At 46.6% G+C, this 24922-nt stretch overlaps 1 protein-coding gene across 1 annotated transcript in view; it reads left to right on the top strand.

Moving 5' to 3' along the window:
* Nucleotides 1-24922, top strand: part of esyt1a (extended synaptotagmin-like protein 1a) — a 33965-nt gene that overhangs the window by 4016 nt on the left and 5027 nt on the right. The window contains exons 2-29 of the mRNA XM_064299586.1: nt 331-372; nt 5691-5825; nt 6056-6129; nt 7631-7703; nt 7984-8073; nt 8210-8265; nt 8659-8779; nt 9349-9525; nt 11516-11598; nt 12052-12100; nt 12889-12978; nt 13076-13177; nt 13702-13773; nt 14367-14453; nt 15053-15202; nt 15999-16184; nt 16473-16649; nt 18037-18119; nt 18296-18344; nt 18505-18594; nt 20350-20445; nt 20623-20694; nt 21088-21174; nt 22078-22224; nt 22588-22730; nt 23485-23583; nt 23911-24042; nt 24333-24438. Of these exons, the coding sequence (XP_064155656.1) occupies nt 331-372; nt 5691-5825; nt 6056-6129; nt 7631-7703; nt 7984-8073; nt 8210-8265; nt 8659-8779; nt 9349-9525; nt 11516-11598; nt 12052-12100; nt 12889-12978; nt 13076-13177; nt 13702-13773; nt 14367-14453; nt 15053-15202; nt 15999-16184; nt 16473-16649; nt 18037-18119; nt 18296-18344; nt 18505-18594; nt 20350-20445; nt 20623-20694; nt 21088-21174; nt 22078-22224; nt 22588-22730; nt 23485-23583; nt 23911-24042; nt 24333-24438 (2868 nt within the window). The remainder of the gene's footprint in view (nt 1-330; nt 373-5690; nt 5826-6055; nt 6130-7630; nt 7704-7983; nt 8074-8209; nt 8266-8658; nt 8780-9348; nt 9526-11515; nt 11599-12051; nt 12101-12888; nt 12979-13075; nt 13178-13701; nt 13774-14366; nt 14454-15052; nt 15203-15998; nt 16185-16472; nt 16650-18036; nt 18120-18295; nt 18345-18504; nt 18595-20349; nt 20446-20622; nt 20695-21087; nt 21175-22077; nt 22225-22587; nt 22731-23484; nt 23584-23910; nt 24043-24332; nt 24439-24922) is intronic.

Below are 24922 nucleotides of genomic sequence, written 5' to 3'. Positions count from 1 at the left end.
GATCGTCCTCACCGTCTGTTGGCTGGATGCCGGACTTCTGCAATGTGTGGGTCTTTCAATATGAACACAAGTGGGTGTGTGCGAGAGTGGGTGTGTGTGTGTGTACGGCTTTCAGTGTGGTGTGTGTGAGAGCGTACACTTTGTGTACACACACGTACAGACACAAGCACACACTCATACACACACACACACACACACACACACTCACACACACTCTCTCTCTCTTATTATATTGCCCCTTCCTCTATCGTCTAATTTCAGGTCGACAGCCGGCCTCCCTGTCCAAGCTGTTCCTTTTAATTCGGCAATTTTTGTCTCCTTTTCCCGCAGGTAAATTTTCCAGATGTGGAGAAGGTTGACTGGTTGAATAAGGTAAGAGAAAAGTGGAGGAGAGGTCTCTCTCTCTGTCACTCACTCACACACACACACTAGTAGTTGAGCAGTCTATCAGGATGTGCTGAAGCCCAATACCTAGTGGATGCTGGGATACATAACAAAACGTTTGAGTATGAATCAAAGGATATTGGTATTAAACAGTGCCCTTATCAGACCACAGTTAGGAAATAGAGTCCAGTTCTGATCATCACACCATCAGAAAAATATACAAAGGAGAACTACACTGGCCCCAAATGTAATGGAAGTGTATCAGTTATGAGGACAGATTTAATACATTAATCTTGTGTAAGGACACTGGTGCGTGGGGGGGGCGGGGTTGTTGATTGAGGATTTTAATTCATACAAGGGATTTAAATTCACAACGTAAACCACAGAAGATTTGTTTATAGCGGCAAATGAGGAAGAGGTAAATTCTGTGAAGAGTAGGTGAGAATGAGTAGTGTGGATAGTGGATAGTGCGGAACAGCCTGTTCTCTCTGTCACTTAGTCTATGTTTTATATGATCCCGGCATACTGCACGTGCAGTGATGATGCGTTGTGCAGTGTGGAGAGGGATGGCGGGGAGGGGGGGGGGGGGGGCAATGCGGCAGTTTCCCCCATCTCTGTCCCCTCCCTCTTGGTTGCTGGCGTTGGTGATAAATCAGGCAGATGAGGAGAGAAACCCTGGCCTCATGCAGCTCCTGACTGTGGCACGCACCACTACCCCGTCCTGTAGGCTGCTGAAAGAACAGAGGCAGACCTTCGCCCAGTGCAGCCCTGCAGCGTATCAATGGAACTCAAAGTCCTTTAAAAAAAAAAAAAAAAAAATGTATCAAACCCGCTGATTTCAGTAATAATGTTGTCTTGAAATATCTGACTGAGCTTAGGTTGTGCAACGACCAGCAGCAAGCAGAGCGGTGCTCATCTTGTGCAAGCCTCCCACCCTCACCCTCACCCCCCACCCCCACCCCCCTCGCTGCAGGCTTCCTGACACATGATCTGAATGCTGAATCACCCACTGACCTGGGATCAGCTGCTGTCTCATGACCGTGAGAGAAACTGAGCCAGAAACAGAAATAACTGCTAACTGTGGGGCAACACTGCTGTGCAGCAGTGTCGAGGAGCCATTTTCCTTGACTTGCAGCACTCACTTTCATTTAAAGAAGACTGAATTTGAACTTGTCGTACAAAAACTGGGGGCACGCCTGGTCAAATGGCCTGTTGGATGTCGAAGTGAAAAGACGTTAACAACCTCTGCATGTTTGAGAAAAACTGCTGAAGCGATGGACGAGCCTGTTGAAGGCATTCAGAGTTACGATTACTGAGTGGTTCATTAAGTTGTACAGACTGTTCAAATGTGTCTTTCTTTCGTGGGCTGAATATATTCAAATGGGCATTGGTTCCGTCATGGGAACCAGGATACGATTCCCTGGGAGATGCCAAAGAATCTTTGCACTACCACTGGAAAACTCACAGACAAACTCAGAAATTCGTACCTCTGTGAGTTTGGATGACATTTGATGGCACTGTGACAGGTCTTTCAGAGCGTGTTACAGTCCCTGTTTCGAATAACGTACTTGTATGTGAAAAAAACTGTGTTGGCTTCAATACTGAAATGCAGGGTTCCTGAGACAGTGATGTCCCCACTAAATGCTGAGTACTTGCATAAGAACCAAGTCTTTCGTCTTGAAAAGTACTCCCCATGCTAGCAGGATGAATGGTACAGATTAACCTTAGCCTGAGCAGCAGGCATACCGCATCTCCAAACCTGTCATGCTTGCCTTCAAAGACGGTGAGCTAATTAATGAGGTTTTCACGCCTCCCTGACCGAAGTTCACCAGCAGCTGCTCGTTTGATGATGGCTTATGGTCCTGTTGTGGTAGAATTTGTGAGCAAAGAGTGCTAAATGATTGCGTAGAGGCACCATTGATCGTAATGCGTTGCATCTCCATTGTTTTCATTTAAACGTCTGCGTTGGTGTAGAAGGCCTACTGGTCTACAGAGGGACTCAATGTTCATCTGAACCCCTTCTATGGAAGAATGTAAGGAATCGGAATCTCTTCTATTCTATCACATTTTATTCAGTGACGGTTTTGCTGATCCTGTTGATGGTTCATTTACTTGGCTGGCTCCTCTGGCTGCTTACATTGCAGGTACCTTTGTACGTTATTTAATATCATTTAGTTGTTCACTTTCACTGTGTGACAGCTACTGTTCAAGGTTAAGGCTGAGTGGCTCAAGGACACAGAAGCTCTTCATTATTAATCTCTTCTATGCATTTACTTTGATACTGAATCGACACTACAGTGTAAATGAGTGACTGGTGGGTGACTGTTTTTGGACTGTATTGTATTACATTTTAGTACTGCACAGCACAGTAGCACACAGAACAGCAAAGTGAATACAGCACAGAACAGCACAATATAGAACAGCACAGCAAGTACTTCACAATTCAGAACAGCACAGTAAATACAGCACAGAACAGAATAGCACAGTAAACACAGCTAAACCAATCGCAGCAGCACGTTCAGGTAGCAGCAGAGCAATACCAATAAAGCAGTGAATACAAGACGTCAGAACAGCACAAACTGCACAGCACAGAACAGCACAATACAGGACAGCACGGTGAATACAGCACAGAACAGCACAATGCAGAACAGCACAGTGAATACAGCACAGAACAGCACAGTAAATACAGCACAGAACAGCACAATACAGAATAGCACAGTAAACACAGTACAGAGCAGCACAGTACGTATAGCACAGAATATCATAGTAAATACAGCTCAAAACACCACAGCAAATGCAGCACAGAACAGCACAGTAAATACAGCACAGTTCAGTAGGCTTTAGGACATCTGTTGCTCAGGCAGTTCAGGGTTGTTCAGGGTTGTTACCTCTCTGTTCTCTGCTGTACTCTTCTGGCCACTCATTATCCCAATGAACACATGTCCCCTGACTGCCTTTGTGTCTGCAAATTGAACATAACAGGGAGCCATGCTGCTGAATAATTCATTTTATGTCGTTGACACTAAAGCTTAGTCACTGCAGTGCCCCCAAGGGCAGTGTTCTTCTCTGCCCAGTCTCCCAAACATAAAGCTCTTGATGGCCTCGCTACATCCCTGGCAATGTGACTACTGTGGGCACACCCCCCTCCCCTCCCCATGAATACAAAGTGTATTACAAGGACACGCCCCCATCCCTCCCCTTTCCCATATGTGCAAAGTGTATTACAAGGACGCAAACACATCCGGCGAGGTGTGACCGTTAGTAGTCAGCTCTGAAGGTTGTGGTGCTGCGTCCGGCTCCGATAAAGACATCCCAGAGTACTTGTTTCTAACGGTGAACGAGCGTCCTGATTCAGCAAAAGGGCGCCCCGCCCATCATCAGCCGTTTCCCGTGCAGCTCATTGGGTGATTAATGTCTGTAGCGCTGCGGTGCTGTTTTTGCGCAGCGGCTGTGAATACATTTGCTCAGTAGCCAAGGCGTCTGGCAGCGTGACGCGTAGTTTCCCGGAGCTCCGCCTTTGTTGACGTACCTTGTGCTGTGAAGGTGAAGCGCTCCGGCCAATCAGAGTTGTCGGCGAAGTCACCTGTACAAACAATGGATGAAAGGCCGCTGAGGAGGGCAATAAAGCATCTGTCAGTCGAACCCCTGTCCAGCGCTTCCATTTCGCTCGTTAAGGATAAATGGGCAGCCGCATCAGTCGACATTACAGTTGGCACGGAAGCAGAATCAATTTACATTAGTGACGTAGATGAACTAAGTTTAGACAGGGAAACCAATTATGCTGAAAGGATGAATATGGTCTGGCTGGGTTCTTTTAAGTGATGTGGTGTCATCCATCTTCAGAAGCTGCCTCAGGTTACAGAAACGTCCTTGTAACAGGGTTCGTGTTTACTGCTGGTCCTTTGAAATTCAGACCTAATAGTTCAGTTCTTTAGTTCTTTATCCTTTCAGTCCAATCAGTCTTCACCTCTCTATATAACTAAGCTGAAGCATGCCTGTAAAAGCATCAATGATGATCATTTTGAATTTGAAATCATACATATCCATATTTTTATTTTTCATTTTCAGTGGTTTTTTTTCCATTGTTTTTGGTGTGTGTTTTTTTATTTTATTTTATTTTATTTTAAGTTATTGGCAGGCGTTGTCTGGGGTTTGTGATATGGTATCATTCTCCTGCTGGCTGTGAGTGAGGCATTGTCATTGAGTTTGAATTGAACTGGATTGAACTTTGGATTGAGTTTTTCTGTGAGGGTCGAAGTGCCGCTGCAGCCAGTTTTTCCAATGCAGGAAGATGTGCTGATTGTTAGATGTGATGCAGTGAGGATGTGTGTGTGTGTGTGTGTAGTTTGTTGTGATGCAGTGAGGATGTGTGTCTTGTTAGTTATGTGTGTGAGGAGGTGTGTGTAGTGTGTAGTGGTGTAGTGAGGATGGTGTGTAGTTTGTTGTGTGTAGTGAGGAGTGTGTGTGTGTTTGTTGTGTGATGCAGTGAGGATGTGTTTCTAGTTTTGTTAGATGTGATGCAGTGAGGATGTGTGTGTAGTTGTGTTAGTTGTGGTGTAGTGAGGAAGTGCGTGTGTAGTTTGTTGTGGTGTAGTGAGGACGTGTGTGTGTGTGTAGTTTGTTGTGATGCAGTGAGGACGTGTGTGTGTACTTTTGTTAGTTATGGTGCTGTGAGGACGTGTGTGTGTAGTTGTGTTAGTTGTGGTGTAGTGAGGAAGTGCGTGTGTAGTTTGTTGTGGTGTAGTGAGGACGTGTGTGTGTAGTTATGTTAGTTGTGATGCAGTGAGGACGTGTGTGTGTGTAGTTATGATAGTGTCATGCTGTGAGGACTTGTGTGTGTAGTTGTGTTTGCTATGGTGCAGTGAGGATGTGTGTGTGTGTAGTTGTGTTAGTTATGGTGCAGTGATGATGTGTGTGTGTAGTTTGTTGTGGTGTAGTGAGGATGTGTGTGTGTAGTTTGTTGTGGTGTAGTGAGGATGTGTGTGTGTAGTTTGTTGTGGTGCAGTGAGGACGTGTGTGTAGTTTGATGTGGTGTAGTGAGGATGTGTGTGTGTAGTTTGTTGTGGTGTAGTGAGGACGTGTGTGTTTGTAGTTTTGTTAGTGTGATGTAGTGAGGACGTGTGTGTTTGTAGTTTTGTTAGTGTGATGTAGTGAGGACGTGTGTGTTTGTAGTTTTGTTAGTGTGATGTAGTGAGGACGTGTGTTTGTAGTTTTGTTAGTGTGATGTAGTGAGGACGTGTGTTTGTAGTTTGTTGTGGTTAAAGAGGACGTGTGTGTGACTGGGGCCTCTCTCTGGCTGTGCGCAGATCCTGCAGCAGGCCTGGCCCTTCGTTGGGCAGTATTTGGAGAAGCTGCTGGTGGAGTCCATCGCCCCCTCTATCCGCGCCTCCAGCCCTCACCTGCAGACGCTCAGCTTCACCAAGGTCAACCTGGGGGACAAGGTACCGAAACAACCGTAAATACACGCCCGTAGCACACTGAGACACGCGCCCCTTAATGCACTTTCTTGTTCGACTGCAGATCACTCCTCAGCACGACCAAGATAAATACAGCGCACACTCATGTGATCCCCCCCCCCAACACACACACACACACACACAGACACACACACACACCCTGCTCTGTTTGTACTGGTGTGTGATTATGTGTGTAACACACTCTGTGTAACTAGGCTCTGAAGGTGGTGGGGGTGAAGGCTCACACGGAACATGACAAGAGACAGGTGCTACTGGACCTCTACATCAGGTACTGCAGGTCATTCTCTTTATTGCTGCTGTGTGTTATAGGATGTTGCTGCCTGAAGTGTTGTCTGTTTCCTAGACATCTTTCCTAATATGGAATATACACATTTATCTCTGCCTTTTTTCCTTTCTCTGTCTATCTTGTCTTCCCCTTGCTTTTGCGGTCTCTTTCTTTCTCTCTATTAAATTTTAATTCTAATTCAAATGGTTTGTTGTCGGTAGAAAATATTACCGAAGCAAAGATGAATCCATTTAAATCCATTTAAATATCTGTCAGACTGCTGGATGGCTCATCCTGTTAATGCACTGTTCTAGTGCATGGATGGGCCCCATGGTCTGGTATCTGTTTAGGTGCTGTTCTAGTGCATGGATGGGCCCCATGGTCTGGTGTCTGTTAAGGCCCTGTTCTAGTGCACGGATGGGCCCCATAGTCTGGTGTCTGTTAAGGCTCTGTTCTAGTGCATGGATGGGCCCCATGGTCTGGTGTCTGTTAAGGCTCTGTTCTAGTGCATGGATGGGCCCCATGGTCTGGTATCTGTTAAGGCGCTGTTCTAGAGCATGGATGGGCCCCATGGTCTGGTACCTGTTAAGGCTCTGTTCTAGTGCATGGATGGGCCCCATGGTCTGGTATCTGTTAAGGCGCTGTTCTAGAGCATGGATGGGCCCCATGGTCTGGTACCTGTTAAGGCTCTGTTCTAGTGCATGAATGGGCCCCATGGTCATCTCATCACACACCAATGCGACCCCCCCATCCCAGCTGGTCAGTCGGGCACCCAGAAGCCTGCCTGCTGAGCTGCCCTTCTGTCTTCTCCAACTCATGCCTGTGTGAGCCCCACTTGTATGGTATGATACGCAGCGGTGGTTTTTGGGGGAGATCACATGCTTTTCCGCGCTCTCCTGAACCAGTAGCGGACGTTAGAGCAATGAGACCTGATAAAAACTGTTAGTGGGCATTCCGAACTAGAGAGAAAAGTGGGAAAAACCACCCTCTGTCTTTCTGCTCTGCACTTTCACACAGTGATAGCTAAAGCCAGGGCAATGGTGTACCAATGAGTCAATTTCAAAAGAAACATGTTTCATAGATTAAAATAGTTACATCTAAATTTAAATTGTTTCTGCTGCTCCTGCTTTTGCTTCACCCCCACCCCTTCCTGTCCATCTTTCGCTCTCATTTTCTTCCTCTTTCTCCCTTTCTCTCAGAGGTGGAAAATCCGGGTTCAGAAAGTTAAAGTCCTCCCCAGTGTTTTGTTCCAACCACCTGGATTCGCTAATTGGCACAATTCCTTAGCCAGGAGGTGGAACTAATTAGTAAAATCAGCTGGCTGAGTTCATGGGCGGAAGAAACACATGGCAGGACTTTTAATTTCTGACCCCTGGACTTTCCACCACTGCTTTCTCTGTCTACCCCAAGTTGAGGGATCTCCTGGTGTGAGCGCGCTCACCAGCCCTCAGTAATGCTGGCATGCTGACTCTACCCTTTGATTCCTCTTCTCTTCATCACGCAGCTATGCAGGAGATGTGGAGATCGACGTGGAGGTGAAGAAGTATTTCTGCAAAGCTGGAGTGAAGGGCATCCAGGTGAGAGAGAGTGATATAAAAACAGAGCGATGAGTCAGTTCATCTCACAAGCTCACTGTTTCCTGTTTTACTTTGTTGTGTTGTTTCCGAATGTCCTTTGGCAGTATAATCGTTATTGTCATGCCAAAAAAATGTCCGTTTGAAATGAATTCAGAAGTGGAATTTTAAATGACTTACCTCTCTCTCTCTCTCTCTCTCTCTCTCTCTCTGTCTGCCTCTATCTTTATGCACTTTTCCTCTCTTTCTGTTGCTGTCTTTTTCTCTGTCTCTCCTCGCCCAGCTACATGGAAAGCTGAGGGTGATCTTGGAGCCGTTGATTGGAGACGTGCCACTGGTGGGCGCCATCACCATGTTTTTCATCCGCAGGCCCGTGAGTGGTCATTACTATCGCTGTCTTCCCATCTGCCACACCCACACTTTCTCCTCCACCTATTTATTTTAACCCATAATGCACCTCTGTCCTACGATTCCTTTCTTTCTCCGCACCCCCTCTCCTCGATACACAGAAGCTGGATATCAACTGGACGGGATTGACCAACCTGCTGGATATCCCTGGACTGAAGTGAGTTATAGTTGTCCATTTTGTGTGTGTGCGTGTGTGTGTGTGTGTAAACTTATAATACTATCTTTGTGGGAACCAAATGTCCTCACAAGGATAGAAAGATGAGGAAAATGTATCTTTGTGGGGACCTTTTGCTGGTCCCCACAAGGTCAAGAGGCTGTTTTAGGGTTAGGACTTAGGGTTAGGGTTACAATTAGGTTAAGGTTAGGGTTAAGGTTAGGCATGTAGTGGTTGGGGTTAGGGTTAGGGTTAGAGGTTACGGAATGAATGTAGTCAATGGGAAGTCCTCATAAGGATAGCAGTGTGGGACTGTGTGTGTGTGTGTGTGTGTGTGCGTGTATATGTGTATGTATGTATGCGTGTATGCACATTAAACTGTGCTCTCATTCGCAGTGTAATGTCAGACACAATGATAATGGACACGATCGCCTCCTTCCTGGTCCTGCCCAACCGGCTCACCATCCCCCTGGTGGCCGACCTGCACGTTGCGCAGCTGCGCTCCCCTCTCCCAAGGGTAACTCACTCAGTGCCACAGCCACTGAACAGAGACCCCAGCAACACACCAGATTACAGACACTAACATCAGAACACACCAGATTACAGACACTAACACCAGAACACACCAGTTTACAGACACTAACACCAGAACACACCAGATTACAGACACTAACACCAGAACACACCAGTTTACAGACACTAACACCAGAACACACCAGATTACAGACACTAACACCAGAACACACCAGATTACAGACACTAACACCAGAACACACCGGTTTACAGACACTAACACCAGAACACACCAGTTTACAGACACTAACACCAGAACACACCAGATTACAGACACTAACAATAGAACAGAGCAATTTAGAGAGAAGCCACACTGACTGAATAATTGCTTCTTTTTGCTCCACTGCTGTGACACACACAGATTTAACCCATAAACAATAACAGAGGTAATGGCTCAATGAAAACATTCCCTCAGGTTCAATGCATAAATTGATCTTTTTGCTTCCTCTCCCTGCGTCCCATTCTATCTTTTCCCTTCCCCTCTTTTCTCATCGCCATCCCTCTCTCCTTCAGGGCATTGTGCGTATCCACCTGCTGGAGGCGGAAAATCTGGAGCCCAAGGATAACTACATTAAGGGGGTGATGGCGGGGAAGTCGGACCCCTACGCCGTGCTGCGTGTGGGCACCCAGACATTCACGTCCCACCATGTCGACAACAACCTCAACCCCCAGTGGAGGGAGATGTATGAGGTGAATATGACGGAGAAACAGAAGCGTCGATAAGCCTCTCATTGACGTTAATGGAGTCTGTTGGTGTGGGCTTGACCCATTTGGTCCTCTGGTAGTAGTGGGTGTGGTTTCAGGTTTGAGCTCCTGTGGCATCATTTCTTGAGGTTTACTCTTCCTCTTATAACCTTTAGCTTATTACAAAGCTTTAGCTTCTTTTTATTCTCTTGATTAAAAGGAGGAAGCACACTGTTCTTGGTATCTAATGCTATCATTCTTGTATACTTGTGGGGCACAGCACCTGGTAGGGTGGAATGACTACTATGTTTGAGCAGATGAGAGTAGGAGTGTGATTGTAAGATACACTACATGGCCAAAAGTATGCGGACACCCCTTCTAATTAGTGGGTTTGGCTGCTTCAGCCACGCCCATTACTAACAGGTGCATAAAATCAAGCATACAGCCATGCAATCTCCATAGACAAACATTGGCAGTAGAATGGGTCATACTGAACAGTTCAGTGACTTTCAGCGTGGCACTGTCATAGGATGCCACCTTTCCAACAAGTCAGTTTGTCAAATTTCTGCCCTGCTAGAGCTGCCCCGGTCAACTGTAAGTGCTGTTATTGTGAAGTGGAAACGTCTAGGAGCAACAAGAGCACATCCACAAAGCGGTGGGCCACACGGGCTCACATAACGGGAATGCTGAGTGCTGAAGCGAACAGTGCGTAAAAATCGTCTGTCCTCGGTTGCAACACCTACTACCGAGTTCCAGACTGCCTGTGGAAGCAACGTCAGCACAAGAACTGTTCGTCAGGAGCTTTATGAAATGCGTTTCCATGGCCAAGCGGCCGTACACAAGCCTAAAATTTTCATGCGCAGTGCCAAGCGTCGACTGGAGTGGCATAAAGCACATCGCCATTGGACTCTGGAGCGGTGGAAGTGATGAATCGCGCTTCACTATCTGGCAGTGGCGGACGAATCTGGGTTTGGCAAATGTCAAGAGTACGCTACCTGCCCAAATGCATAGTGCCAACTATTAAGTTTGGTGGAGGAGGAATAATGGTCTGGGGCTGTTTTTCATGGTTTGGGCTAGGTCCCTCAGTTCCTGTGAAGGGAAATCTTAATGCTACAGCATACAATGACTTTCTAGAGAATTGTGTGCGTCCAATTTTGTGGCAACAGTTTAGGGAAGGCCCTTTCCTGTCTCAACATAACAATGACCCTGTGCACAAAGCAAGGTCCATAAAGAAATGGTTTGCCCAGTTTGATGTGGAAGAACTTGACTGGCCTGCACCTTTGGAATAAATTGTAACGCCAACTGTGAGTCAGTGCTCTTGTGCTTCCATGCTCTTAAATCCCCTCAGCCGTGTTCCAAAATCCAGGGGAAAGCCGTCCCAGAAGAGTGGAGAGGCTGTTGTCGCAGCAAAGGGGGGACCAACTCCATATTAATAGTTTTGGAATGAGATGTTCGTCAAGTACGTATGGGCGTGATGTTCAGGTGTCCACATACTTTTGACCGTGCAGTGTAGCTGAAGAGGGGGTGGGGCCACAGGGGATCGGTGTTGAATGGGAAGAGGAAGGCCAGGGTGATTAGTGGCTCTCTGGGTCTCGGACACAAGGAAGCCTGTACTGGACCATTTTTAAAGCCTTCAGTAATGGACTGCCAATGTGTTGGCCTAATGGACACCAGAGTAGTGCAGTGCATTTACCTGCAAACTTGGTGGTTGTTCGCAGGTAAATTATCTTTCTGTGTTTTTGGTGGTGAGAGGCTTTCTGCTCCCTGGAGCAGATGTGTTAAAGTATAAAATGTGTTCCATGTTTAGCACCGGTATCAGTCCGGGTTTGCATTATTGATGTGACAAACACACACTGGTGCCACATATTTACTTGTTTCATCTCATCTTTCCCGGGGGTCTGCGCATGACTGCCAGCATATGTCTGTTTTTACGCCCTGCCTCTGTCTGTGTGTCTGGGTTCGTGTGACTCTGTCTGTGTGTGTGTGTGTGTGTCAGGTAATAGTCCATGAAGTGCCTGGCCAGGAGCTGGAGGTGGAGGTATTTGATAAAGATCCCGATCAGGATGACTTCCTGGGGAGGTACAGTCTTCCTGCTCTACCCCTGTCTATCTGTACTGCCCCTCCCTCCCTGGCTATAACCCTGTCTCTGTTGTCCACCCTGTCTGTCCCCGCCCCCTGTCTGCATGCTCCACACAGTTTCCCAGTCTCCACCGTGTCTCTGCTCCGCCCCCATCTTCACTTCATCACTCTGTTACTGTCCACAATCCACAGCCTCTGTCTGGCTCTTCCCTGGAAATAATCTGTCTCTCTCTCTCTATCTCTCTCTCTCCTCTCTCTCCCTCTCCCCGTCTCATCTCTCCTCCCTGTCCCCCTCTCATCTCTCCTCTCTCACTCTCTCTCCTCTCTCCCTTTCCTCTCTGCTCCCTCTCTCTCCCTCTTCCTCCTCTGCTCTCTGCTCTCTCTCTACCTCCCTGTTTGTCTCTCTCCCTCTCCCCCTCTCATCTCTCCTCTCTCTCTCCCTTTGGTTCCCAGGGTGAAGCTGGATCTGGGTTTGGTGAAGCAGGCTCGCTTGCTGGATGAGGTGAGCCTTGTAGCCGTGCGAGGTGTGTATATAATGTGTCTGCCTGAGTAATGAGGTGAGTATATAGCCACCATACTCAAGTACAGTACAGATTATTTATCCACATAGAATGTGCGAGACTGAGTCGCTTGTTTGTAGCGCACTAAGTAGTGTGTGCCCAGCGCACTAAGTAGTGTGTGTGTAATACAGCCAGCAGCGTGTGTGTAGTGCAGCCAGCAATGTGTAGTGCAATAAGTAGTGTTTGTGTGTAGCACAGTGTGTAGGTGGTGAGTGTTTAATGCAGTTGGTAGTGTTTTTTGTAGCACAGTGAGTAAGCAGGGTGTGTGTAACACAGTGAGTAGCACATGTGTAACATAGTGAGTAAGTTGTGTCTGTCTGTCTCTGGTCCTGAGTGGTTTACTCTGTCTCTGGTCCTGAGTGGTTTACTCTGTCTCTGGTCTTCAGTGGTTTACTCTGTCTCTGGTCCTCAGTGGTTTACTCTGTCTTCTGGTTTTTCCCGTCGGGTTGGTTTACTCTGTCTGGTCCTCAGTGGTTTACTCTGGCTTGGTCCTCAGTGGTTTACTCTGTCTCTGGTCCTCAGTGGTTTACTCTGTCTCTGGTCCTCAGTGGTTTACTCTGTCTGTGGTCCTCAGTGGTTTACTCTGTCTCTGGTCCTCAGTGGTTTACTCTGTCTCTGGTCCTCAGTGGTTTACTCTGTCTCTGGTCCTCAGTGGTTTACTCTGTCTCTGGTCCTCAGTGGTTTACTCTGTCTCTGGTCCTCAGTGGTTTACTCTGTCTCTGGTCCTCAGTGGTTTACTCTGAAAGACGCTCCCTCCGGTCGTGTGCACCTCAGGCTGGAGTGGCTGTCCCTGCTTTCCAGCGCGGACAAGCTCCCCCAGGTCAGTCTCAGTGATGGTGATGCCACATCCTGCCCCTTCCCCCATTCCTCCTCTGCCCAGGTTCTGCAGACGTTTTATACCTCCATCCCTCTTGTAGGTCATCCAGAGGAATAAGAACCTCGCCATTTCCAGCAAGACAGCGGAATCACCCTCGGCGGCCATCTTGGTGATTTATCTGGACCGCGCTCAGGAGCTGCCGGTGAGTTGTGCCCGCCCACTGACTGTCAGGCCCAGCTGCTTCCTGTGAGTGCTGTCTCATTTCCCCTCTGTTGGTTACTCCTGCCAGGAGCCATGCAGCTGTGTGCTGTGTGCCCCCTACAGCTGTGCATATGACATGTAATATGTGTTTTTGACATGGGTTTGCTCGTGTGCATCTGATGTTTGTGATAGGTTTGTATGTGAGTCTGTGTAACTCTGTGTAATTATGTGTGTTCATCTGTTTGTGTATGTGTATGTAGACACATGTTTGTATGAGTCTGTGTAAGTGTGTGCAGTTATGCGTGTTTGTCCGTGTGTGTGTGTTCATGTGGATGTATGTATGCTTGTGTGAGTGTGTGAGTGCATCTATACGCTCTTGGCTCTTGCACTCAAGTGTTGCGTATATGTAGATGTGTGTACATGCCCGTATGTATATGCATGCACACATGCGCGTGCACGTGTGTACTTACGTGCGTATCTGTTTGCTTAGGTGTGTGTGCGTGTAACAGATGTGTGTGATTTCAGATGAAGAAGGGTAATAAGGACCCGAGCCCCATGGTGCAGCTGTCAGTGCAGGACACCACTAAAGAGAGCAAGGTGAGTTCACCAGACAGGCCCAAAAGAGCAGAGCCCAGCTGCGCCTCACAGGGTTAAACCCTTTAAAGGTGTGACATCACAAATATCTGATCGGAATGTTGTTACAAGGACGGTCGAGACAGTGGAGTTTACAGTCAAATCGGGGAGACGAGACTTGAACTTGTGCAACCCAAGTGGGGTGTTTTATTTACAGAGTGCCTCCGAACACAAACAAAAAAAACCAGCACGTCAGTTATACCAGGCTCATGCCCACCTACCTCCAGCCAGCCTACTGACAACAAATAATATAACAGTACATACTTTGTACAGATGTACATTTGCCAGACTGTACCATTTCCACACTAAAATCCAATGATCTCATAGAAGAAATAACATTGCATTTTTTACATTACACAATGAATATATTATGAGTTACAACTATATTCCTATTAATCACATATGTAATCAAATACCAGCAATTATTACAAAATACCAGACCTGGGTCAAATGAGTATTTGTTTTGGATTTAAATACTTTTCTGTGCTCTATTGATCTAGTGGTGGCAGAAACAGGAAATAAAACAAAATGTCTTGCTCCCCTCTCCTGTGCCTCAGACCTGCTATGGCACTAGCGACCCTGTGTGGGAGGACGCCTTTACCTTCTTCATCCAGGATCCCTGCAGTCAGGACCTCGACATCCAGGTAACATTCCAAAATATTAAAGTAACGTCCAAAACCATTTCAGGAATGTAATGTTCTACAGGCACAGTTCTACAAGAAATCAGAACACAACAGCAGTTACTTCAAAAAGGCAATCAGAAGTCACATCCATAACATTAGACATCAGTGTAAAAAACATTCTAAAAAAGGCAATTCAGTAATGATCAAATGTATCAGGAACATTTAAAAGAGCAATCAGAATGTCAGAATCCAGGTAACATTCTAAAAAGAGCGATCAGAATGTCAGAATCCAGGTAACATTATAAAAAGAGCAATCAGAATGTCAGAATTCTGGTAAAATTCTAACAAGTGCAATCAGAATATCAGAATACAGGTAGCATTCTAAAAAAAAGCAATCAGAACATCCACATCCAGGTAAAATTAAAATAAAAACACAGACTGCCCACATTCAGGCAACTTTCTACAAAGGCACTGACATCCAGGTAAGGTCTAAAGAAGCAGTCGGGACACCAACATTGGGGCAAGTGTGTAGAACAAGTCAACAGGTGCATTCATTAATGATATTAAAGCTGAATTTACAGGCAGTGATGTAATGCGATTCTCTCTTCCTTTCTTCTCAGGTGAAAGACGACGACCGGGCCCTGTCCCTGGGCAGTCTGTCCGTGCCCCTGTCCCGGCTCCTGGGCTGCCCGGAGCTGGCCATGGACCAGTGGTTCCAGCTGGAGAACTCGGGCGCCGCCAGCCGCATCTACGCCTCCATCATCCTGAGGGTGAGGCCGCTTCCTGTGAGGGCGCGAAGCGTAGCGCTCTCTTCATTCAGGGGCGTGGCGCTACACAGAAACCTGGTTTCGGCACGTGCCTTGGCCTTTGGCTTAATGAAAACATTCGGCTGACAAAATAAGGCACGTTAACAGTACGTCTTCTGGGGGGAACTCTGAGTTTTCTAATTTAGGTTTTGCACGAAAAAAATTCCACGTGTGCATTAAAGCAAGACTTCGAACCCGGTGTAAAGTTTGGAAAATTGTGCAGCATACGTGCCCAAACCGAATGCTTTGTGAGTGTGCGAGTGAAATGAGGTGTTGTGTGTGTGCCCTGCGATAGATTGGCCGCCTGTCCAGGCAGTATTCCTGCCTCTCTTCCAGTGCACGCTGGGATAGGCTCCAGAACCCCCCGCGACCCTGACCAGGATAAGCGGGTATAGATAATGGACGGATGGATATTATTATTATTATTGTTATTTTCTCCTCCCTGTAAAATAGATCAGTTGAGCATTATGTCAAAGTTTTTTCTTTGATTTACTCTTTTTTAAATGTCCATTTCAGTTGATATATTCATTCATTGCATTTATATAGCACTTTTCCGAACTTCCGAAGTGCTTTACAGTGATGAAAGGGAACTCAGCTTGCCCACCACCAATACACTTAACAAACACCACAGAGAGAGAGTCCCAAACTCCCTCCTTGTCCTTCCCCATTTTATCTTTGCTCAGTGGTAACATTTAGAGGTTTACTGAAGAATACTAATCTAAAATTATCTAAAATGGATTCCTTACTCACTGTGTTTCAGGTACTGTGGCTAAATGAAGAGGCATCTCCCAGTTCCCCTGTCTCTCCTGCCTTCCCAGCCCCTGCACCAGGGGAGTGTGAGGGGGGTGTGGCCGCAGAGCTAGTCCCTGGGGGAGTCAGTATATCCCCATGTGCCCCTACATCTCGACCCCAGCACACCTCCCCTGACCCCAGCTTTGCTACTGAGGTAAGACTTCATAGAATGCAAACCAGGCGCTAAGACTGTGACCAACAGTGATTGGGTGGACCTACTGTTCAATGAGTTGTAAGCACATATTGACCAATCATAATAACATGTCCTCTGAAGCTAAAGGCTGTGATTGGTTCAAATGGATCAAATGAACATGCGATGGCTCCACCCATGTTGGGGTTCATGAGCTGTTACTCACCCTCTACTGTGACCCTGAAGTGCTGTCCCTCATGCACACACCGAGCAAACACAGAGCAGCTGCAGTAACAGCGCGTCCGCCTCTAGGGGGTGCTGCGGATCCACCTGGTGGAGGCCCGGAATCTGATCGCAAAGGACAACTTCATGGGGGGTATGGTGAAGGGGAAGAGCGACCCCTATGTCAAGACTCGGGTCGGAGGCGTGACTTTCCGCAGTCACGTGATCAAGGAGAACCTCAACCCCACGTGGAACGAGCTATATGAGGTACAATCTTCATTCACGTTTTTTTAACTGTTATTAACGAGCTATATGAGGTACAATCTTCATTCACGTTTTTTTAACTGTTATTAACGAGCTATATGAGGTACAATCTTCATTCATGTTTTTTTAACTGTTATTAACAAGCTAAACGAGGTACAATCTTCATTCACGTTTTTTTTAACTGTTATTAACGAGCTATATGAGGTACAATCTTCATTCACGTTTTTTTAACTGTTATTAACGAGCTATATGAGGTACAATCTTCATTCATGTTTTTTTAACTGTTATTAACAAGCTAAACGAGGTACAATCTTCATTCACGTTATTTTAACTGTTATTAACGAGCTATACGAGGTACGATCTTCATTCACATTTAAAAAAAATACTATTATTACTGCTGTTGTTGCTGTTTCTTATTACCGCTATCTTTTCGTGTTATCGTGATGTTTACGGTGAAAGATCCTGTGGAGTCAAAATCGTTAGTTAATTGTAGCATCATGAACCAGAGAAAACCAATACTGTGATAACAAGCCTGTTTTATTCAGTTAAAATGAGTTTTTTTTGTATACTGCTGATTGCAGGGTGATCAGGTTTTAGCCTATTGTAAACCAGGCTTCTTACAGTTTAATAGAAGTAAATATCCGTTACCGGACGGACAAACCAAGTCAGACTTCTAGTTCTTCTTGCAAAATGCCATACATTACATCAAAAGGAAACTGTTTAAATGTGGGAAAAGTGCATATACATTTATGCTCATCTGCTCTGTTACATTGTAAGTCAATCTGGATAGTGTCTGCAGTCTCGGTCCATGATCAGAATCATGACCAGAAAAGGCTCTGGTCTGGTTGAAACATGAAGATAGCCTTGCACATAACAATTAGCATAGCTTACATGACTTACTGTAAAATAACCAAATGCAAGGGAAATGAAAAAACCCTAGTTGTAGGCCTAACGATTATATGACAGGAGGCTAAAATAAGAAAACGTAAGGTAAATGAAGACCCAGCAGGTAACAATCTTACATGACTTCCAGTAATATAATAAAATAAAGGGAAAACGTTGGCAGCATAGCTCACAAGATAATTTCACTGTCCAATTATTACTCAATTTATAAAGTTTCACAAACTGATTTTTATGGCGAGTAAAACAATATGCCACAATGAAACAATATGCTGCTCTGACCAAAGAAAGCAGACCACCATTGACAGGACCACGACAAAGGGCTCAAAAGCCTTAGCGAGTATCGACATTCATTAGTAGAGGTGAATTTGAGTGAGAACCAAGTTCAACTTGAATTGATTCTCAGTTGAGCTCCACTTGGCTTTAGTCAACATTCTATTCTTATTTTCTTCTTCAGTTCTTAAGATGACAGTGTTTTTTTTTTTTACAGGTGGTTCTGACCCAGTTGCCTGGACAGGAGCTCCAGTTTGAGGCCTACGACAAAGACCTGGACCAGGACGACTTCCTGGGAAGGTGAGGGCGGGTCTGAATGTATTCAACCTGAACTGCTTCAGCAAATAGTGGTACAAACAGCATACCTGTGTAAAACACATATAGTAATATTAAATATATCTCCACCCTGAAAAACGATGACGTATTCTTATTCCAGGACCCTATTGAGCAAACGCTCATTTCTGTGTTTGTTGCAGGTTCAAGATTAGTCTGCGTGACATCATTACCTCCCAGTATACTGATCAGGTGCGGCCTGTCTGTCTTCCTGTGTGTCTATTTTAAGGGTGTCGCTAAGAAATATGGCACAGTGATTTTACCAAATGTGTGTTTGTGCGTGTTTGTGTGTGTGTGTGTGTGTGTGTGCACGTGCACGTGCATGCTGACTCCCTGTTCAACTCTGTTGCAGTGGTACACCCTGAATGATGTGAAGTCCGGACAGGTCCATCTGGTCCTGGAGTGGTTGCCCAGAGTTTCAGAACATGCCAGATTGGATCAGGTCAGCAGAGCTACATCCTGACTGCGTACTTCAGGCTTCACACACCATCACTGAGTACCTTAGACCTCACACACCATCACTGAGTACCAGAGGCCTCACACACCATCACTGAGTACCATCTACCTCACACATCATCACTGAGTACCATAGGCCTCACACAACATCACTGAGTACCAGAGGCATCATACACCATCACTGAGTACCTTAGACCTCACACACCATCACTGAGTACCAGAGGCATCATACACCATCACTCAGTACCAGAGGCCTCATACACCATCACTGAGTACTAGAGGCATCATACACCATCACTCAGTACCAGAGGCATCATACACCATCACTCAGTACCAGAGGCCTCATACACCATCACTGAGTACTAGAGGCATCATACACCATCACTCAGTACCAGAGGCATCATACACCATCACTCAGTACCAGAGGCATCATACACCATCACTCAGTACCAGAGGCCTCATACACCATCACTGAGTACTTTAGGCCTCATACACCATCACGTGGTACCGAATGATGCCTGCATCCACCAGTCCATCTGGTCCTTAGTGTGCCTCAAGCAGCCATCATGGATGTACCAGAGCCCTATACACCATACTGAGTACTTAGGCCTCAACACCATCACTGAGTGCCTTAGGCCTCATACACCATCACTGAGTACTTTAGGCCTCATACACCATCACTGAGTACTTTAGGCCTCATACACCATCACTGAGTACCTTAGGCCTCATACACCATCACTGAGTACCTTAGGCCTCATACACCATCACTGAGTACTTTAGGCCTCATACACCATCACTCAGTACCAGATGCCTCATACACCATCACTGAGTACCTTAGGCCTCATACACCATCACTGAGTGCCTTAGGCCTCATACACCATCACTGAGTGCCTTAGGCCTCATACACCATCACTGAGTACCATAGGCCTCACACAACATCACTGAGTACCAGAGGCATCATACACCATCACTGAGTACCAGAGGCATCATACACCATCACTCAGTACCAGAGGCCTCATACACCATCACTGAGTGCCTTAGGCCTCATACACCATCACTGAGTACCTTAGGCCTCATACACCATCACTGAGTGCCTTAGGCCTCATACACCATCATTTAGTACTTTAGGCCTCATGCACCATCACTGAGTGCAGCTGCATGGGCTGCTCAATTGAGCAGTTTAGACTGTGGGAGTCTGACTGCTGGCTGTCTCATTTGGTGGTGACACCAGACCCTGGAGCAGTGGTGCACTATTCTGGGCTGGTGTCTGTGCAGACTGTGCGGGGCAGCCCTGCACGTAATCACCCAAAGCATCGCCCAAAGGAAAGGGACCTTCAGTCCCTGGGCTTATCTGCATCTCATTGTGCAGTCTGCCTCCCAGTCTGGGCGCCATTGAGAAGAAACTCCAGGATAAAAAAGGACGTTCAGACTGCGTGCCTCATTCCGGTGGCTGGGAACCAAACCCACAACCTACCGATAACACGCCGAGTTCCTATGATCAGTACTCCTCACTGACACAAAGTGGTTCCACTGGTCAGTCAAAGTGGCAGAGCTACAGTGTGATTGGCTCCTTTGGCTGGACACCAGGGTCTTTGTGAGCCAGTCGTCTCTCTCTACGTGTCACACACACAAAGCTGTAGCAGGCCAGCTCTACCTAATCATGCATTTAGCACATTAAGCAACCTCGCTGATGTATGATGACACGTTGTTATGTGTGGCCATTGGCTGTGCTCCTCCCCAGATCCTTCTGCACCAATCGCAGCAGTCCTACCAGAACAAGATCACGCTCTCTGCTGCCGTGCTGTTTGTTTATGTGGACCGTGCTCATGGCCTGCCGGTGAGTCTCTTGCCTTCGCTATTTCACTCGTAAGAAGGGGGTAGGTATGGTCGGGTGTGTCGTTCCAGGAAATGAGCAAATACAGTTGGGCGACTGGTCTGTGGATGATCTGTACTGTTAACTGAATTTACTGATTTAAAAAAAAATTGAATTGCAAACTTTTTTCAATGTTTAAAGCTGAAGAAGAGTGGAAAAGAGCCGAAGGCTGGGGTGGAGCTTTCCCTCAAAGGCTCCTCCCAGAGGACCAAGGTGAGACACGCCCACCGCCGTCTCCCTGGAGACGGCTCACGGGCATGCACTTTAATTAACATTCCAGCAGTCAAGCCACTTTACAAAAGCCATTCATGCTAATTATTTATGAGTTTCTGCACTGAGGATAACATCACTGAGAGGAGTAGCAGTTGACTCTAATCCCCCGTCTCTCTCTCTCTCTCTCTTCTGGTGATGACTTGCTCGTATATTTAACATTGCTGCATTGAGCAGAGACAAGTGAAATTTAGTGGCTTTGATTTTTTTTTTAAATGCTCAGCAATCAACTGACAAACTGTACAAAGAGGTCATCCGTACAAGCGGTGTTTTTCTGTGACAGAGAGTAGAGTGCCTGACCGATGTTACCTCTCTAAATTCCCTTCTCTTTGAAAGGTGTGCGATCGCTCCACTTCCCCTCAGTGGGATGAGTCCTTTTACTTCCTGGTTCGTGACCCCAGACAGGATATGCTGGTAGTGAAGGTAAGAGGGCCAGTGGTGTTTAAGTGTGTTAACTTCAGGTCCGCACTATACCTGCGGTACACCAACGCATGCTCTGTTTTAAAGCTGTTTAATGGAAGAGGTATTTAAAGGTGGATTGCTTGCAGGTGGGGGCAGTCTAACCTATTCAGGCAACTAAGACAGAAAAAAAAAAAAATCTATTTCACAGTGAGACTGTGAATAAACAGACAGGGTGGCGTAGCCAGCTGTGCTGATTCCCCTTAGTGCAGTTAGTCAGGGGGCCTGTCGTTCGTCTGCTGCAGCTGTGCAGTGCTCCAGTGCAGTAATACCACAGCTGGGCTGAGGAGAAGCCCTTGGGGGTGAAGGCAGGCATTTCACAGGACAGCTCCTGTTCATTCACATTCTCCAAAACTGCATTGACTTCAGTGTAGCGGTGGGGCGGATCCACAGCCTCCACTGCCCCTTTCAGCTTTGGAAAGAAGAAGAACCGGGAACTAAATTAAAGCCACTGTAAAGGAAGAGGTCAGAATAGTGTTCTTAATAGGCTATAAATAGCTGTGCGAAATGAGTATCGTACCTTATCGAACCTGTGTTTAGTAGTTGTCCAATAACAATGATATGGTACGCTTTGGATAAAAGCGTCTGCTAAATAAATGTAAATGGACTGCATTTATATAGCGCTTTTATCCAAAGCGCTTTACAATTGATGCCTCTCATTCACCCATTCACGCATACACTCACTCACACACCAATGGTGAAAGGCTGCCATGCAAGCTCATAGGTAGCAATTAGGGGTCAGGCGTCTTGTTCAGGGACACTTCGACACACCCAGGGCGGGGGATCGAACCGGCGACCCTCCGACTGCCAGACAACCGCTCTTACCTGCTGAGAAAAAGAGGGGTGACGGGCATTCTCTCTCCGCAGGTCTCTCACAGCTGGGGGACGGCCTTGGGCTCGCTGGTGCTCCCCATCAGGGAGCTGCTGTCAGAACCGGGCCTGGTCCTGGACCGCTGGCTGGGCCTGGACGGGGCTCTGCCCGAGAGCGAGGTCCTGCTGAGGGCCGTGCTGAAGGTCAGAGGTCGCCGCCGTGGCGACTGTTTTCGTTACTGACGGGTCTGTGCACGGATGATGAGGATCTGCTGTGTTCTCGTTTAACTTTGTTAGAGAGGATCAAAGTGGAACTGAGCCAGACTTTATTGTGTTGTCCACAATCGTTTTTAAAGATTGCACTATTTACTGGCGAATTCCATGTATATAAACATGGTGTCCGTGTGACCAATATGAAATCATCCTGTATTGGGCAATACAAGAACTCGAACACCTCTTAAAACTGTCAACAGAATAAAATAGGCATGCAACTATTATGTGGGATGATTTTGATTGTGCTGGGCTTGTAAATACATTGTAAAATATGAGTGGGGTTGTGAGTTTCAGATCCTGGACTCAAAGGCAGCGGCGTGTTCCAGGGGTCTGGGGGAAATGGCAGGCAACGATGAGGCGGACTCAATCATCCCTGGCAAAGAGGCAGCCACAGCAGCCAATCAGGAGCTGAGACACAGGGCTGGGGCCGCCCAGGGGTAAGTCGCAATCCGGAAGTGGCTGAAAACACTGCACCAATCAGCAGCGCAGTTGTACAACTTCTATGTAATCCTGTGATTCGGTTTTTCAATCACATGGAAGCTGCAAGGCCATGGTGCTGATTGACTGTCTTATCAGCACCCAACAAATATCAGTGAAGTTTTTTCTGGAAGCATTTTAACATGGACTCTGACGTTTGGTTGTTTACTACCACATCAGATATGATTAAGGGAAAAAGACAAGATTGTCTATATGCCCCATGGCAGCTGTTATTCTTATTATGCTACAAAAAACACGATTTGATATGCCATGCAGCCCAAGAATATGCCAGGAGGAAAAGCGTGAGGAATGTTTAAATAAATGGATGCTTACTGTGGACTGATCCACTTGTGTGTGTGTCTGGTGTGTGTGTGTGTGTGTGTGTGTGTGTGTGTGGTGTGTGTGTGTGGTGCTGGGTGTTGTGTGTGCTAGATTGTCTCATTGCGCAGCTGTTATTCTTATTATGCTACAAAAAACACGATTTGATATGCCATGCAGCCCAAGAATATGCCAGGAGGAAAAGCGTGAGGAATGTTTAAATAAATGGATGCTTACTGTGGACTGATCCACTTGTGTGTGTGTCTGTGTGTGTGTGTGTGTGTGTGTGTGTGTGTGTGTGTGTGTGTGTGCGTGTGTGTCTGTGTCTGTGTCTGTGTATGTCTGTGTATGTGTGTGCGTGTGTGTCTGTGTGTCTGTGTGTGTGTGTGCACTCAGGGCTGGGGGTATGACAGGCAGCCATAAGGGTCAGGTGAGGCTGACCATTTCCTACTCCGCTGAGGAGAACAGGCTGCTGATCGTGGTTCACAGCTGCAGGTTTGTGCGTCTGTCTCTCTGTCCGTCTGTACCGACCGACTGTGTGCTGGTGTTTCATTCATGTTTTGTGTCCTACGTGTGCAGTACAGAGTTTTATGTTTTTCAGGTATAAATATCTTAACCCACACTGAATATATCTGTGGAGGGAATGGAGTAAATTTGCCTGTCCTGAATATCTTAGCTGCGAATAGAGTATCTTTACCTGTACAGAATATTTGTGCTGTTAATAGAATATCTTTACTTGTGCTGAATATCTGTGCTGTGAATTGAGTATCTTTACCTGCAGTGAATATCTGTGCGGTGAATAGACTATCTTTACCGGCACAGGTACCTGGTGGCCTGTGCCAAAGATGGCTCAGACCTCTACATCTCCTTCATCCTGCTCCCAGACAAGAACAGAACCACCAAGAGGAAGACAAGCGTGAAGAAGAGAGACCTGAACCCAGAGTTTAATGAGAGGTGAAGGGGGGGGGGGGGTCAGAGGTGCAGAGATGGGAGGGGCTGTGAGTGAACATGGACTGAGGGTCTGGAATTTGGTGTAATAGGACTCTCTGCCAGGCGCATCTTGCTTTGCTTCATTTCATTAAATAGATATACACATAGTGAGTCATTTTTGTGTGTGTGTTTGTGTGTACGTTTGTGCCGGTGAATCAAACTCCGGCCCCATTTCTCTGTCTCACTTTCCTCTCTCTCTCTCTCTTTTCTGTCCGCTGTCTTTCTGTCGCTCTCTTGATTTCTTTCTCTTGCAGGTTTGATTTTGATCTATCCCCGGAGGAGGCAAGACGCAGGCGACTGGACTTGTCCGTTAAAAACAGCGTGTCCTTCATGAGTCGTGAGAAAGAGCTTATCGGCAAGGTAAACCTGCGTTAATATGTCTCTGGCCCATTAGAGATTACTGACAGGCGAGGTAAACCTGTGTTAATATGTCTCTGGCCCATTAGAGATTACTGACAGGCAGGGTAAACCTGTTTTATGTCTCTCTGCTATTAGAGATTACTGACAGGCAAGGTAAACCTGTGTTATATCTCTGTGCCATTAGAGATTACTGACAGGCAAGGTAAACTTGTGTTATGTCTCTGTGCTGGGGACTAGGGTCTGTGTGGTTGTCTTCGTAGTGACTGTATCTGATACAGGGTCTGTGTGGTTGTCTTCATAGTGACTGTGCCTGATACAGGGTCTGTGTGGTTGTCTTCGTAGTGACTGTGTCTGAAACAGGGTCTGTGTGGTTGTCTTCATAGTGAATGTCTCTGATACAGGGTCTGTGTGATTGTCTTCGTAGTGACTGTGTCTGATACAGGGTCTGTGTGGTTGTCTTCGTAGTGACTGTGCCTGATACAGG

This window comes from Anguilla rostrata, chromosome 11, assembly GCF_018555375.3.
Source record: "Anguilla rostrata isolate EN2019 chromosome 11, ASM1855537v3, whole genome shotgun sequence".
Classification (NCBI taxonomy): Eukaryota; Metazoa; Chordata; class Actinopteri; order Anguilliformes; family Anguillidae; genus Anguilla; species Anguilla rostrata.
The sequence above is the reverse complement of the archived record's forward strand: the minus strand, read 5'-3'. Positions and strand labels throughout refer to the sequence as shown.